The 15,002-nt window shown below is 41.3% G+C and overlaps 1 protein-coding gene across 1 annotated transcript in view; it reads left to right on the top strand.

Annotated features, from left to right (window-relative positions):
- The window catches only part of LOC116814795 (uncharacterized), a 28,493-nt gene extending 16,333 nt beyond the window's left edge, over positions 1–12,160 (top strand). Inside the window, exons 13-19 of the mRNA XM_032762653.2 lie at positions 3,743–3,853; positions 4,734–4,820; positions 6,274–6,381; positions 6,594–6,715; positions 7,719–7,841; positions 10,053–10,092; positions 11,054–12,160. Of these exons, the coding sequence (XP_032618544.1) occupies positions 3,743–3,853; positions 4,734–4,820; positions 6,274–6,381; positions 6,594–6,715; positions 7,719–7,841; positions 10,053–10,092; positions 11,054–11,131 (669 nt within the window). The 3' untranslated portion in view covers positions 11,132–12,160. The remainder of the gene's footprint in view (positions 1–3,742; positions 3,854–4,733; positions 4,821–6,273; positions 6,382–6,593; positions 6,716–7,718; positions 7,842–10,052; positions 10,093–11,053) is intronic.
- Positions 12,161–15,002: the final 2,842 nt, after the last annotated feature.

The raw sequence follows: 15,002 nt of genomic DNA, 5'->3' as shown, positions 1-15,002 counted from the left end.
ATACAGATGTGGGGACCTGCATGGACACTTCTAAGCTTAATTATCAGCTTAGATCTGGTATCGCTGCCACCATCCAGATCCTCCATCTGGAACACCCCCTTTTCTCCCAAAACCTTCCTCTCTCAGGGTAGCTTTGAGAAACTTCCCCAATTCCCTGGTGAACACAGGTCCAAACCCCTTGGATCTTAAAACAAGGAGAAATTAACCATCTCCCCTCCTTTCTCCCACCAACTCCTGGTGGAGCCAGATCAACCCCCTTGGATCTAAAAACAAGGAAAAATCAATCAGGTATTAAGAAAAAGGCTTTTAATTAAATAAAAGAAAGGTAAAAGAAAACCCTCTGGGAGAGATTAGCATACCAGCTACTCTCACAGACAACAGATTTAAAACGTAGAGGATGTTCCCCTGGGCACAAATTTAGTTACACAAAAAAATATCCACATACCCAATTTTGATAATTCCCTTAATGGTACCAAGACAAGTTACAAAGAAAATAAACATAAACCTATTTATCCCTTTCTAAAACTTACTACTCTGATAAGAGGCTCCTTCCTTGATCTTTTTCACTCCGGCTGAAACTGAAACTCTCAACAAAGGAAAACTTCCCTCCTTCCTTTTGAAACATCTTGTTCCCCCATTGGTTCCTCTGGTCAGGTGTCAGCGAGGCTAGGTGAACTTCTTAACACTTTACAGGTAAAAGAGGCATTAACCCTTAACTATCTGTTTATGACGAGCAGCCTCTTTTTTATTTTTTTTTTCTGACTTTATGCGAGATTTTCGCCCAAACTTTAATATTGTACTTATATTTTCAAAACATTTTCAAAAAGATAATCCTTTCAATACCTCAGCAGGCATTAGCTCCTTTCCACAGGTGGGGAAACTGAGGCAGAGAAGCTGCAGTTTACCCAAGACCAAATACTAATCAATGTCAGACTTGGGGGTTCCTGGCTCTTAGCCCTGAGATCAGTCTGTTGGAGGTACAGCAGGGTCCAGTGACAAAGAAGAGATCACCATGAAGCTGTAAAAAGCAAGATGGTGCAAAGCGTTGGTTGGTTGAACTAGAACCTCATCAGTTTGTTTTTGTCAAATATCCCCTTATATAGTCCAGTTTTCAGTGAGTTGACATGAAAGAAGATGAAATTGTATTGGTGGTTATGTAAAGGGGAAAGCAGGGTGGTAAGGAAGAATTCTGCCAAAAAGTAAAGGAAGGCTTGTTTTCATCCTTTGCCAATGGCAATGAAGTCATTGAAGGAAGAATGGAGGAAGTTTAAAGAATGTTTCATTAAGACAGTGGAGGTAACATGATTAGTGATAAGCGATGGAGGTGCTTTCGGAGAATAAGATGATGGAAGTCTGTACAAACAAATTAGAAAAAATATTCAGAGTTTTGAGGAATCGTGATAATGGCACTTTAAAATGCATATACACAAGCTTAAAAAGTCAGTTGCTCAGGTAAGAATGGAGGCTAAAGAGGAATTGCACAGAAAGATAGTAGCAGGAAATTTTGGCTTGAGGAAAGAGAAACAAAATATGGAAAAAATCTTTGAGTCGAATGGGAGCTGCGTAGTGACTAACCCTAAAGAAGTGGTAGAGGAATAGGAAAAAATATTTCTGAAGGCCATTAAATGAGAAGAAAACTGCAAATTCAGGCACTGCTGACAACTATAGGAAAGTCTCTCAAAAGGTATCCATCTCTGTAGAGGAGGTAGAAGAAACACTGAATAACATGAAGAATGATAAAGTAGCTGGTGAAGGAGAGAACTGTGGATATGATCAAGGCAATGGGAGGTAATGGAGTAAGCTGGCTACCAGATGACTGGAGAACAGGATTGATTGTGCCTCTCTGGAAGGGGTGAGGATGGCGCAAATGATTCAAACACTGAGCAGGGCGTGACAATGTTAAGTCAACCCTTTAAAGGCCTTAAAAGTGTTTTGGGGACAAGGTTAAAGTGCAAGGTGGAGGAAAATATGGGAGAGGAGCAATGTGCCTTTAGAAAGGGAAGGAGTACTGTAAATGCATTATTTGCAATGAGACAGATGCTTGAAAGAATGATAAATGGAGGGCGTTGTAGCAGTTACTGATCTTGATAAAGCATATGACTTCCTACAGTGGGAGCTGGTGTTTGGAGTATGGAGATGAATGGGAGGGGGAATTCAAGATGTGGAGAAGATAGATGGAGCTGTATTGAGGGTTGAGTGGTAACAATATTGGAATTTTGGAGAGTTTTGAGGTGACCATGGGCTTGAGCGAAAGCACTGTGCTGTGAATCCACTTCTCTTCATCCTAGATTTTAGAGTTAATTAGTAGGAGAACCAAGCCTGTGGGGAGACAGAGAAAATGAATGTATGCTGACAGTCTAGCCCTTTCGGCAAATATGGTATTGGAGTGGGCATCTGTGTTTGAAGATCATGGTTTGAAGGTAAACACAGAAAATGAAGGAAGGTGGAAGAAGAGCTGTTGGCTGACATTTCAGGAGAGAAACAGAATCAAAAGAGGCTTGTGTACTTGGGAAGTATGCTCAGTGCCATCAAGAAAGATCTCAAACTGAAAAGAACCACCCAGTGTTTGGGCGGTAGGAGTACTGTGGGACAGGCAGTTAAGTAACAAATTTGAAAGGAGAAGTCTGTGCTGTTGTTTTCTCCCTCCCTGATGTATGGTTTGGAAACAGTGGATCTCATGGAGGTAGAAGATAACAAGATACAGGTCATAGAAAATAATATACTGAGAAGATTGTCAGACAATGGACAGTGGAGGGTGGACCATGTGCATGGAAGAAATTAGGGGGAAGATGAATTTGGGACTCTGGGCTGGAAAGTGCACATTGACGTGGGCTGGACATGTAATAAGAATGGGAGAATGACCACCAAAGAACACGCGAGTGGAAGAGGACAGTGAGAAAACATGAAAGACTGAGGATGCGATGGAAAGACTGTTAAGAGAAATTTGAAGAGAAAAGGACTGGAACTCCAGGACCTATGAACCTGAGCCGTGGGCTGGATGGAGTGGTGAAGAATTGCAGGCACCTCTGACACTGTGTAAAAGGGAAAAGCAATCTAAGTCAAGTTGACCACCTTTACCACAGTGTCCTGACTTAGAACAAAGCAAATAAAATTTACCATGGTTGAATGTTTTTAAACTAAGCAGTCTCTGATGGGCAGATCATCAGCGGGTAGAAGTCCATGGTATGATCCATGACATTGAGATCAATGAAGCCTTGACAATTGCATCAGCTGAAGGTCTACCTCTGAAGCCTTTTGTTGTAGTGTGATAGGGAGGGGGAGGCGGCCTTGTCTTTTTCCCATTGTGCCTCACTTGAAGCAAAGCCCCGTATACTCCAATGTATAACTCCAGAGTGTGGTCAGCACAGTGACTCTGAAACTAGTATCTTGGACACCCTGTTGCAAATATCTGTGCTCTTCCTGCCTTAGTGACATCTTGCTGACAGGCCAGATATTACCATTTCACTGTCAGCGCTACAGAGTCACGCAGGAAGAAACCCCTCCATTCTGTCTGTCTCACTCTGGTTTATGGTACATAAAACAAAGTGTTGACTTTTTTTTGCAATTTTGTTGTGTGTACCATGCTGGAAACCTTTTTTTATCCTAAATATTATGTATTTTGGTCTTTACTTGAAAATATAATATTTACCTTATTCAGTTTTTCTTTCGATCTAAAGACTGATTCAGCAAGCTTCACGAAAGTCTGTGGCTTTGTTAATTGAAAGGTTTTACTCTGTTTCAGCCAAAATGCTGGAGCTCCCTCATCATGGTTTTGGGCAGTAGCACTACTCTGGAGAAAAATGGGCATCTAAATGCTGTCTCACTGAAAGAGCCACCACATGATTTCCAAGAGGTAACTGATGCCACTTTGCGATGGAGAAGCTTTTGCCTTGTGTTTAATTATTTTCTTCAGTTTGGGGTTTAACTCATTTTGGAGTCTTTGGGATGGATCCACGTTATATTACACCATCAATTTAATTTGGCACATGCCAAAAGAACACATTGCATGCCAAGTCTTAACCTTTTCATATGGAAATGCCAATGTGTTTTGGACTTAGGACACAAATAGTGTATTGGACTATCTGGTAACTGCATGGGAGTGAGTTAGTTCCCCATTAGAGAGGCAAGACGGTCAAGGTAATATCTTTTATTCGACTAGCTTATATTGGCGAGAGAGACATGCTTTCGTGTTTACACAGATCTGAAGAAGAGCTCTGTGTAAGCTCAAAGACTTTCTTTCTCACCAACAGAAGTTTATTCAATAAAAGATATTACCTCACCCACTTTGTCTCTCTAACATCCTGACCAACACGGCTATAACACTTAAATGCCATAGTGAATTAACTTTTCTTGGTGCTGATTCCAGATCTTTTAGCTGTGAAGTGCATTGAATAATTATAAAACCAGGAGAGAGGGAGGGATTTAGTCTTCAAGGAGGTGCTTTAGGGATAACACAAGGTCAATATTTGTATAACAGAATATTTTCTAAACACAGTAAACCTGAAGCACAGTTCCAGTAACACAAGCACATTTAGGGGGACTGCTGAGGATGGACCGTACAATTGCAGCATTCCTCATAGATCTAATAACCAACCTCCTAGCAAGCAGAAATGGGACTGAATACATTAAAACACCCTATGCCAAAAAATTTAGTTTGGGACACTGTTTGACATTTGTTGAATACTTGGGCTCTTTCTTGCTCTGCTTATGACTGTCATAACTTCCTGTTGCAGATGGTGGTTTCTCTATCGTGCATTCTTCTAAATGAACTGAAGACAAAAGTCAATGTTTCTCTGCCATCAAATGTATTTTCTGGTCCTGTAAGTATGTAATGGTTAATGAGGGAGGTGATTGTTTTGAATAGTGGATTTTGATTGCACTATTAGGTTTGAAAATCGCTGTCTTTCAATTCAAATGTATTTAAATTCTTTTGAGAGAGGATGAGAATCTTTAGGAAGTGGCATAGGAATTCCTAGCACAGTCTAGTGGTTGGTGCTGAGACTCCCAGGATCTATTCCTGCTGCTCTGTGACCTTCGACAACTATCGCCTCTCTCCACCCGATATCCCCCAGCTACAAAAGAGGGATAAACAGACTTCAATTTCTGTATTCGGATCAGTTGACCAGAGAGGCAAGTGTGGCTTGAATCAAAGTGGACACTACCCTTTACGCTGAGAATCAGCAAATGTTTGCCTCAGCAGAAGTCAACATCTTCTATTTCAGATCCATTAGGAATTTTTGTCAAAAAAATGTCTGAGAATCTCTGCATTTTGACCATGAATTTAAGCAAGATGGGTTGTCTTCAAACTAACTGATCCAAAGTTAGATACAGTGGCTGCAGCTTAATGGCAACCCTAATTTTTAACTTTTGGTTAATAGCAACATTTGTCTGGGAACCAGTCCAATCCCACTGACTTTAATGTTAATGGGATTCAGATATTGGCAACAGGCATGCCACTTATTGAGAACCTTCCTTTGGAAGAAAGCCCCAGCTTCAGAGTTGGAGCCCGGGGAGGTATGTCCCAGTGCTTCCATCCCTGGCTGTAGCCTCACAAACCTGCCTTCCGCTCAACTGGCTGCTGCTGGATAAGGCAACTTTTTGATGGCAACTTACAGATTGGTAATAAGTAAAATCTACTATAATTCAAAAACCTGCCTGTCCATAATTTAATAATCAGACAGCAGAGAGTTGTATATGGTACCTGATTTTTAGTGTGAACATGATGAAAGTTATCAGTAATTAGGATATGTTCATTTACCTAAGCAAACTGGTTAACGCTGCTCCTTTTATTTCCTCTGAGGAAATTACATTTAACTTTTCTAATTGTGTAACTCAAATGTCAGGATTTTCTTGGTCCATGTAACAACACTTGTCCTACGTAACAGTGAGCTTTAGAGTTTGTAAGGCAGTTTGAGAATCTTTTTGGTAAAGGATGCCACCGAAGTGCAAAGCATTCTGATCTCCCTTCCCACCTGCAAGTCTTATTGCCTGTCACTAGATCTCTTCTGTTTCTTTGACTTTTGTAACATCTATTCTGCAGTCAGTCTGTCCAGAGGCTCTTAGCAAGCTCACCTTGTACTGATAGTGCCCAATGTGAACTGAGGTTCTCCTGTCTTGCACTATATGTTGTCATTAACACCTGTGCAAAGTCTCCTAGATCAGAATGGCAGCAATTTACACCTGATGTGAGCAGCTATCAGTGACAACGCAGGGTACAAGGCCATGGAGAATCAGGCCTTAAATATTTCTTAACATCTTTTCTGATTCCTTCAGTTACAGCTTGAGGCTTGTCTTATCCTCACAGTGCAAGCAGTGCAGCAGATGCTCCTAAATGACCTTACATACTTGAGTTCCTTTCTGGAAATAACGCTGGCTTTCGGGGTAAGTCCTAGGAATCTTCAACTCTAGTAAATTAAAACAATGCTTAAAATGCAATTAACAGCATATTGAATTTTATGCACGTTTTGTCAAGTTTTATATTTTGTTTTCTTTATATTTTAACTTTACCAGTTTGTTTTTCAGGGATTTTCACTAAAATGAGGTACTGTAGCATAGAATTCCTTCACTAGCTTATTCTTCTCTTTACCTACTAGAATAACTTCTGGGCTCTGAGGTTATTATTAAATGGCCTTTCCTGTGAAGAACACATTCTCCATGGCACTATTAACTTGCTTCTGAGAGATCTGAATTTTCAGAAGGCAACTATGTTGCATCTGTGAGTAAACGCTTTGTTGCGGTCTGATTGTTTATCTGTGGAAAAAGTTAAATGCCAAGGCTGTGGGGTTCCCCCCCTCCTCCCCCAGAGATGTAAGGGGTGTGTGTGTTTGGAGGGATGGGGGGGAGATACAGACAACCAGCCAATTGTCAGTAAGACATGACCAAACTTGTTTTTTAAAAGCTACCCTGAAGAGTAGAGCCCTGCGTAGATACAAAATGTATATCTGTGGAGTTGCAGGGCTCTTGCAACAATGAGCAAGACCAGCAGGGCCATGGCCAGCAATCAGGCCAGGAACTTCAGCGGTGAAAGTAGCAGCATGTTGGGCCAGCGCCTAGCCCGGGCAGCACCTCCAGCAGGGCTGTACCGCCCCCTGCCCTGCCCACTGGGGCGGGCACAAGACTCTCAGGCAGCTGTCACTGGTCACGCTAGTGTGTGCAAGCAGCTCGTACACTCCCAGACGGGTCCCTTCCTCAAGTGGCGGCCTGACATGCTGCTACTTTTGCTACTGCGGTTCCTCTTCCCAGTTGCTGGTCATGGCCCTGCTGGTCTCGCTCATAGTTGTTAGAGCCCTGCAACGCCACGGATATCCGCATCCGCAGATATACAGTCTGTATTTGCACAGGGCTCTACTAAAGCATTGCCAAGTGACTTATCATACTGGATACGTGTTCTTCTAGTGCATGCGGGGTGAAGGTTTCACTTTCAAAGTGGTTCTCAATCATGGGGAAGTAGTTTTAAGACTGGGGAAAAATGTATTCCAACCAGTGGCTGTATGAGAGTCAGGCAAGGACACCATGTAAGTTATACTGGCTCTGCAGCTGAGCTGCATTACTCAATAGACTCCTCTTTCCATGGTGAAATGTCTTTGATCCAAGACTCTGTGGGAAGAGAGGAAATGGTCTACAAAACAAACGAACCAAATTATATATGCTGCCACAAACGTTTTTAGAACTAGATAAAGGAGCCATCACCTGCTACTCCAATTTTCTTTATTGTTCAGATGGAAAAAACTTGGTCCTCAATATGTGGGCGAACTGCTCTGCCTGTACCTGACTTGCAGAAATAGAAAGATGCAGTCCATTGGCATCTTCATCATCCATTTAATTAGTGAGAACCTGTATAGGTAAGTATGAGTATTTGGTGTCAAATACCAGGCTGAATATAGCAATGCAGATTACACTGATGAGTTGCTCGGAATTCCATTAATATTCACACAGTCTTGCTATAGACTTTTTGCACAATTTTATCCTTGCTGTTACAGCTACTAATGAGATTAAAAAAATTTTCGGGTTTAAAATTATTCTGATGTCAATATTTCAGTGGCAAGCATTGTTACCTGATGGGTCCCTCTGGCTTTTTTGCATTCCCACTGGCATCTATTGTCAAAGAAGTCTGTAGTCTGTTTTTGGGAACATGACCAATGACCAGGATAATATTTACTAGTTCTCTATTTGTCTCGGGAAAACAGGTGGGTGTCCCTTCCACTAGTAGACACTGCTTATCCTCTGTGGAAGCCATTTTTGATTAGCTAAATACATTTAGGAAAAGCTTATTAATCACTTTACTGGGTTTCTAGGAGTGCTTAATACTGCACAAATGTTTGGTTAACAGAAGACGCAAACTTTCTTAAAACATAGCTGGAAACCTGTCCCCCAAATAGCATAGCGCTCTGTTTTGTACCACGCTTGTATAAAGTCTTCAGTGTAGTGGTAATGTCTTTGGTCTGAAGTCCAAGGCACTTTCCAACTTCATGGGCAGTAGATGGAAACATTTTTTAAATGGCCAAAACTTGGAAATTCTGTTTGTTTGTTTTTCTTTTGGGGGGGGGGGGTTGATTTGGTTTGTTTTTAATTGTATGAGAAATGCAAATGTGTTTTTGAAAGGAAATAGGCACAGCTGCTATTCAGCTGTGACATTGACAAAAATCATGTCGATTTCAGTCAGCAGCTTCCAAGTTTTGTGGCTCCAGTACAGTTTCCCCATGGCAATTGCTCCTGGGCCAGGGACTGCCAGGTTCCTGCGCCAGCTGGCTCCCTGTGTTGGCTTCCCAGGCTATGGGGGTCAGGCAGCCTGAGGAGTCAGTTGGCCCAGAAGTGCAGAAGACATGGGGTCCCTGACCTGGGGCAGTTTCTATGCAGCTATGGACCCTAGAAGGCCATCTGGTCATTTTAATGAAAAGTGATGGTCACTAATAGTCGCAACAATTCCAACAATATGGAGCGCAATCAGGGGTTTTTGCATGTTTCAATGAAACGCTGAAGTAAGGCCCAGCACCTTTCTAAGGAAGTGTGGCTCACAGAAACTACAGAGCACAACATGCAAGACTCACTTCATTCAAATAGTTCATCCACGTGGACTGGATGTGGAGTCTTGCATCCTTAATATAGAAGTGCTTCTAGTGGGAGCTAAAGGTGCACCAGTGCTTGATCTGTCCCATTTTAGGCAAACTAGGTGGAACCTCAAGTTGTGTATAAAATTTGGAGACAATCATCTGCTCTGTGACTAGGTGTGGAGGGAAGGGTTTCTGAAATAGTCGTAACAGTACTTTTAGAATAAAGTTATTGCTATAAATGCTTCAGATGTGTTACAGAGAGAAAGTGGTTTCACAGGTAAGCATAAGCCTTGTCTGGTATGATTGCAATATTTTATTTCTAGATTTCGCCGTAAAGCATTCAAGGTTTTAGAATGTGGGTTCTTTTTTTATTTTTTTTTGCCTTGGCATACTAGGCATTAAGAATTGAATAATCCTAAAAAAATGTAGCTAAATGTTTGTGTATCTGAAGACACAAAGGTTGCCTGCTCCAGATTTTTAATTCACAGGCAAAACATGTAGCAGACGGCTGCAGCATAACGTTCCAATTGCACTTCCTGTAATCTTGTTCTGAGAGGAAATCAGGGACACTTAAGTTATCAGCTTCTTAAAGAGCTTCTCGTTTGCTTTGTTTCCACTGTACATGGGGTGACTAATCACTGGCTTTCATGAGCTTGATGATGTAGATGATGCGTGCACGAGGGAGGTCTGGATACACCTTTTTTTGTCAAGCTTGCTATATTTATTGAATTCCATCAGCTTGCAGAGCAGTTTATTTAGCTCTTACGCACTGTGTGTCAACATGTGCCCAAGTTAAAAGTTGTACTCCAATGTCAAGGTGACTTAAATGGTGACCTCTCCCACATTTTGGGACATGAAGTTTTTGAGCATTTGACTAGCAAGTGTAACAAAATATTGGGAATGTCACACTCTCAGGGTGTCCATTAACTATGAAGCTGCTGAAATGGGGAAGAAGGCTGTCCATATGTGGAAAGTGGATTAAGAACCTAAATCTGTTTTCAGGTGTCCGTGGGCGAAGCATCTTTGCAACTTCCTGAACACAGTAAGTGTCTTTGTACCTCAGGTTGCTGACCCCAGCAGTGGTTCTCAAATGTTAAATTTGTCATCACATGTTAAATTCTCTGTAAGCAAATGGAAGAAATAAAATAGTTAGGTTGAAGCTAGCAACAATACAAAGGAATTAGTGGGTCTTAATAAATCTTGGAAACCTTAGGAGGTTTCTTGTCCATCTTTCTTTCCATAGATTGGATTTAAGGCTGTTTGGTTCTAATGCTGAAGGAATTGCCATGGTGATGACTTTTCCTTGGGCTGCAGGGTTGCAATGTGTTGCATTTCCTAGTGCTTGGTCAGAATAGCACTACGCACCGGGGTAGATGGACTGTTTTCTCCTCTGCCAAACAAATAGTGTTGTTAGTGCTCTCAGACGAAGGCTGGGTTTGAAGCTCAACGTGCTTCGTGCCTTAGACAGATGGCAGTATGTAAACTAACAGCCTAAACAGACAATCCCCCCCAAAGCAGACTGGAGAGTAACAGAAAGCAAACTGAATTATGAAGTTTAGTGCCCATCATTAACAAGACGGGTGGTACTTTTATGTCTAAAAGGTTTGTTTTTTGTAGAGAAGGATGGTCCTGGTCCCATCTAGTTGAACACATCTCTCCAGGGAGTTCCAGTTCTGTAGGGCTTTCAGAAGAAGTAATCTTGAGGAAAGAGTAGATTGGCAAGGTGGGCTGTAGGGGGAGAGAGGAGAGATTCATGTGTATGGGACCAGGTAGAAGAAAGCACACGGGTCTGAGTGAGAGGAGGGCACAAAGGGAGCAGTTAATCCAGCAGGTAGTCAGGGATTCTGAAGGGAGGTATTTTGGGAGACATAAGGCTGGCTGTCCCGTCCATGGGAGATGGCTTTAGCGAGCAGATGCCTCTTTTTATAGAATTTTAAAAAAAAAAACCAAAAAAACCCATTCTTTTCAGTATGAACTTCTAACCGCCTCTTTTCCCTGTGCAGGGATTACGGAAGCTGCCTCTTGGTACCACGACTGATCATGAAGTTGCCAAGTTCATAGCTGTTTTGGAAAAATTGTAATGCTCTTAGAGGGTCTCAAGAATTCTCTAACCTGCTGTATAACACCTTCCAATTGCTTGCCTTTTGTTAGTTCCCCTCAGTAAAAATATTCAGCCTACAAGCTGATTTACAAACATTTTTAAAAATCCCATCCAACCCTAGACTTGTGTGTTGAATGGAGGAGGTGTTTAAGCCGAAATGTGCTTAATGCTTTCTCCCTTCTTGCTGGCGCATGCTCTAGCAGTTCTCTGCAATCTGGCTTTCATGGAATATAACTTAACATACCTACAGGGCTGCTTATTCTGTGGAAGTGCCGAGAAAGCAACAGACATGTTCTCTACCATGACACATGCATGCAGATCTGTGATGTCAGCAGCAGAGGACTTTCTGAGGGAGCAAACAGCTCCTGGATAAGGGAAACTGTTCATTCATGGTCCTGCAAAAATTTATGATAATAGTGTGTGCCCTTTGGAATCCCTCCTGTATGTGGCATCTAATTATGTATGTGAACCACTTGTTTTGATGAGTACCTCCACTCTCCATTTTCCTGGATTTCTCCAATCCCAAGTGCTCATCAGAAACTAGAAATGATTCTAATGCTGTAAATTAATAGCTAGTTTGTAAACAGAAATTTTAACTTTCAGGTGTGTCAGACTCAGCTGGTTTTTGATGTATTGCAGTTGATGGCTATTTGACGGGTGCTAACAAGTCTGGGTTACTTGAATTGCTATCATAAGTGTAGTTTAACAGTTGACTTTAAAACTGGATGTAGAACTAGAGAAATCTAATTCAGTAGAAAGTACAGTCTGACTACAATTTCTTTGACATCTTTCCATGTTGGGAGTGAAGGGAATAAATGTTGACATATCCATGTATTTTATTTTGCATATTTAAGGCTTATAATGGCTTTTACTGCTTATTCGTGCCAAGTTCAGCTAAATTATTTTCTTTACAAAAAGACTTTTATTGAAGTTTTGTCTTTTTAAAAAAAAGTGAAAATGTGGATCTAAACCCCTTGTATAAAGCGTTAAATAAACGGTAACTATTGTAGTACTCTCCTCTGCTGTGCATCTGTTTAGTTCAAATAATATTATGGTAGGTGCTTAGTAGTAGGCTGGGCAGAATTTTATTTTTTATTCTTTTCACTGGGTATCTTTTTTTTTTAACATTTGTATTTATTTAAATTTTCACAGTTGTAGGAAATTATGCGGAGTGGGTCAGACAATGAGAGCAGATGCTGAATTTCAACAAGTTAGCTTTATAAACAGTTAAAACACACATTGTCAGCGTCACATGTCAAAATATACAAACTAAATATCCTTGAATCCAGCTCTGAGCTCTCAAGCAGCATTTCTTCCTTTGCCTATCTGTCAATTTCAATTATTGATAGAAATATTTTTCATTGGTCTGTGTGTGCAATGAAATTGATGTTTACTGGTAACAATCTAATCCTTCCAAGTTTACTTGAGTGAATAGGCCTCAAATTGCAAATTATTAGAAGTAGGGGCTATTCAAGTTTCCCCTCCCCAAATGCACATGGGTCCTGACCTGCAGCAGAGACTGCTGACTTGGCATCTCATAAAGTCTATGTTCTTACAACTCTCACAACCCATCGCTTCAGCTGTAAACTAAATCCAGTGTCTGGGGGGGCAGGTCATCACACCTCCCCAAGTCCTTTCTCATTTAACACTTTCCCAACTCATCAGATACGCATATTTTTAATAGATTACATTTATTTCAGCCTGTGATATATTGGTTCCTTTCCAGAGGAATTTGGAATGGCTGTCATATGTTGGGGAAAAAACGGAGAAAAGTTTAGCCTTCGCATTTGACTATTTAACTCCCTGTTCACACCTTAACAAAGTGACTGCAATGCAAATCATATCCTGGCATCAGAAATGCAAAACTGTAGATTTTTTTTTTTTTAAATGAGGCTCAGAAGTACTTCCCTCATTTAAATGAACCCTGTCAAACCGTACTACCCGAACTTCCTCAAACTGAATCCCCCTGAAATGTAAGACCACTGGGCCAGTCACCACTGAAAGAGTCCTTGAGCAGGGAGAGGGCCTTTGCTCCTGGCAAGCCAGGGGGATTTACCCATCACACCAGTTAGTACTCTACTCTTCTGGTTGCCTTCCTCGCTGCCTCTCTAAGGGCACTGTCATCCCACCAACCCCTATAGCCTCTGGTTGGTGCCTTAGCACTCTTGAAACCCCTGAAACCAAGCAATCCAGCTCTGCATCTCAAACAAAATAATGCCTGGGCTGTGGGTGCAATTGCACTGACAGGATGGCTCAAGGATGTGTGTTTCCTGAAACGCATTGGGGCTGAATAAATCATCAAAAGGAGAACTAGGGAAATCCTTGAATTTGAATGTGTAAATGACATGCCTATTCTTATTTATCGCCTCTTGCATTTTAATGAATTGTGATGATTAGACAAATTCTACAGAGAGGATCATGTTATAGATAATGGTATAATCTGATGTGTATAAAGAACTGGCTTTCTCTGAAGACCAATGTTTCTTTATAGCTGTTTATCCAAATTTGAGTAATCAACAGAAGTTGAAAACCTCTTCCCAGCCTTCCTGTGAGACTAGCATCAACATAACGTCAAAGGCTTAAGTTGGGTGGTTAGTGTGGGATGTCAGACTGAAGACCAACTGGGTTTAATGCATATGTAATCAAGATAAGCAGAGTCTCATTTCGGATGTAAAAAGTTCTTTATGATCAAAAATGGTTGAGGCTTTTTGCTAGTATTTCTCTGATCCAAATTTCCTAATTATCTAAACTGGGGTGTTCCTTTAACAGACACCATTATACAGCCAGTACTGCCCAAAAATGAAATTTGACTTTGCATGCAGATATATTTGCATCTGAAAATTAGCTCAGTTCTAATATAGAGATTCAAGGAAGTGGCACCACTTATTTGCATCTGGAGATGGCGGTGGGGTCATGTAACCTTGGCAAGTCAAGAACCATGTTTCATAATTCCGTTGCCGCGGCCTTCTGAATGAATGACTAACAAATGGCTTGTCTGTGACAAGGCCAAAGGATGGTCTTGTGACTAGCACAAAACTGAGTGTCGGAAACCACGGTTCTGTTCCTGCCTTTGCCTCACGACTCTGGTGTTACCGTGCGCAAGTCACACAAGCCCCCTGTTGCCTCCGTTTCTTCATCAGTAACAGGATAGTACTTCCATACTCTACCTGGCCAGTAAGGATAAACTCATTGAATTTGAGTAAAATGGAGCTGATCCTCTGATGAAAAGCACGGCTAAGTATGAAGTATTATTACTAAGCACTCTGCTGCTAAGGGTTTGGGGGCTTTAGAAGTGTGTAGTAATAAATTCTTTCTCAGCATCCAGTATGGTAGGGGTAATCTTCCTTAGATGTAAATATTTAAGAATTATGCAGTGTTAACAAGCCACTTCACCTTGACTGGTCCCTTGAAATGTGTTAACTACTTATGCTAAACAATCTTTCACCTTGTATTTAGCTGGGACCGCCCATGTAAGTTTTCAAACCTGTTGCCGAGCGCTGTATGAGCTCGAAAGCTTGTCTCTCAGCAACAGAAGTTGGTCCAGTAAAAGATACTGCTTCACCCACCTTGTGTCTGTACTCTTCTCGTGACAGCTGGCCTGCCTGTCAATTCTTAAGTAATGTTCCCTAGGTTTTGCAATCGGCTTAAATTTGACCTGTGCAGTACCTGACAGAAGAATGAATAGTAAACTCTACAATCTGAACATTTGTTCCTACTCCCTGATAGGGATTATTCACTACTCCATTGTCAAACAGGTTCAGTGACCATTAGCAGTCTTTAGCATGTACCCCGTCACTCTTTGGGGGGATATTCAACTTATATTTTGCTGTAAATAAAACCTTAAGATCAGA

This window comes from Chelonoidis abingdonii, chromosome 9, assembly GCF_003597395.2.
Source record: "Chelonoidis abingdonii isolate Lonesome George chromosome 9, CheloAbing_2.0, whole genome shotgun sequence".
Classification (NCBI taxonomy): domain Eukaryota; kingdom Metazoa; phylum Chordata; order Testudines; family Testudinidae; genus Chelonoidis; species Chelonoidis abingdonii.
The sequence above is the reverse complement of the archived record's forward strand: the minus strand, read 5'-3'. Positions and strand labels throughout refer to the sequence as shown.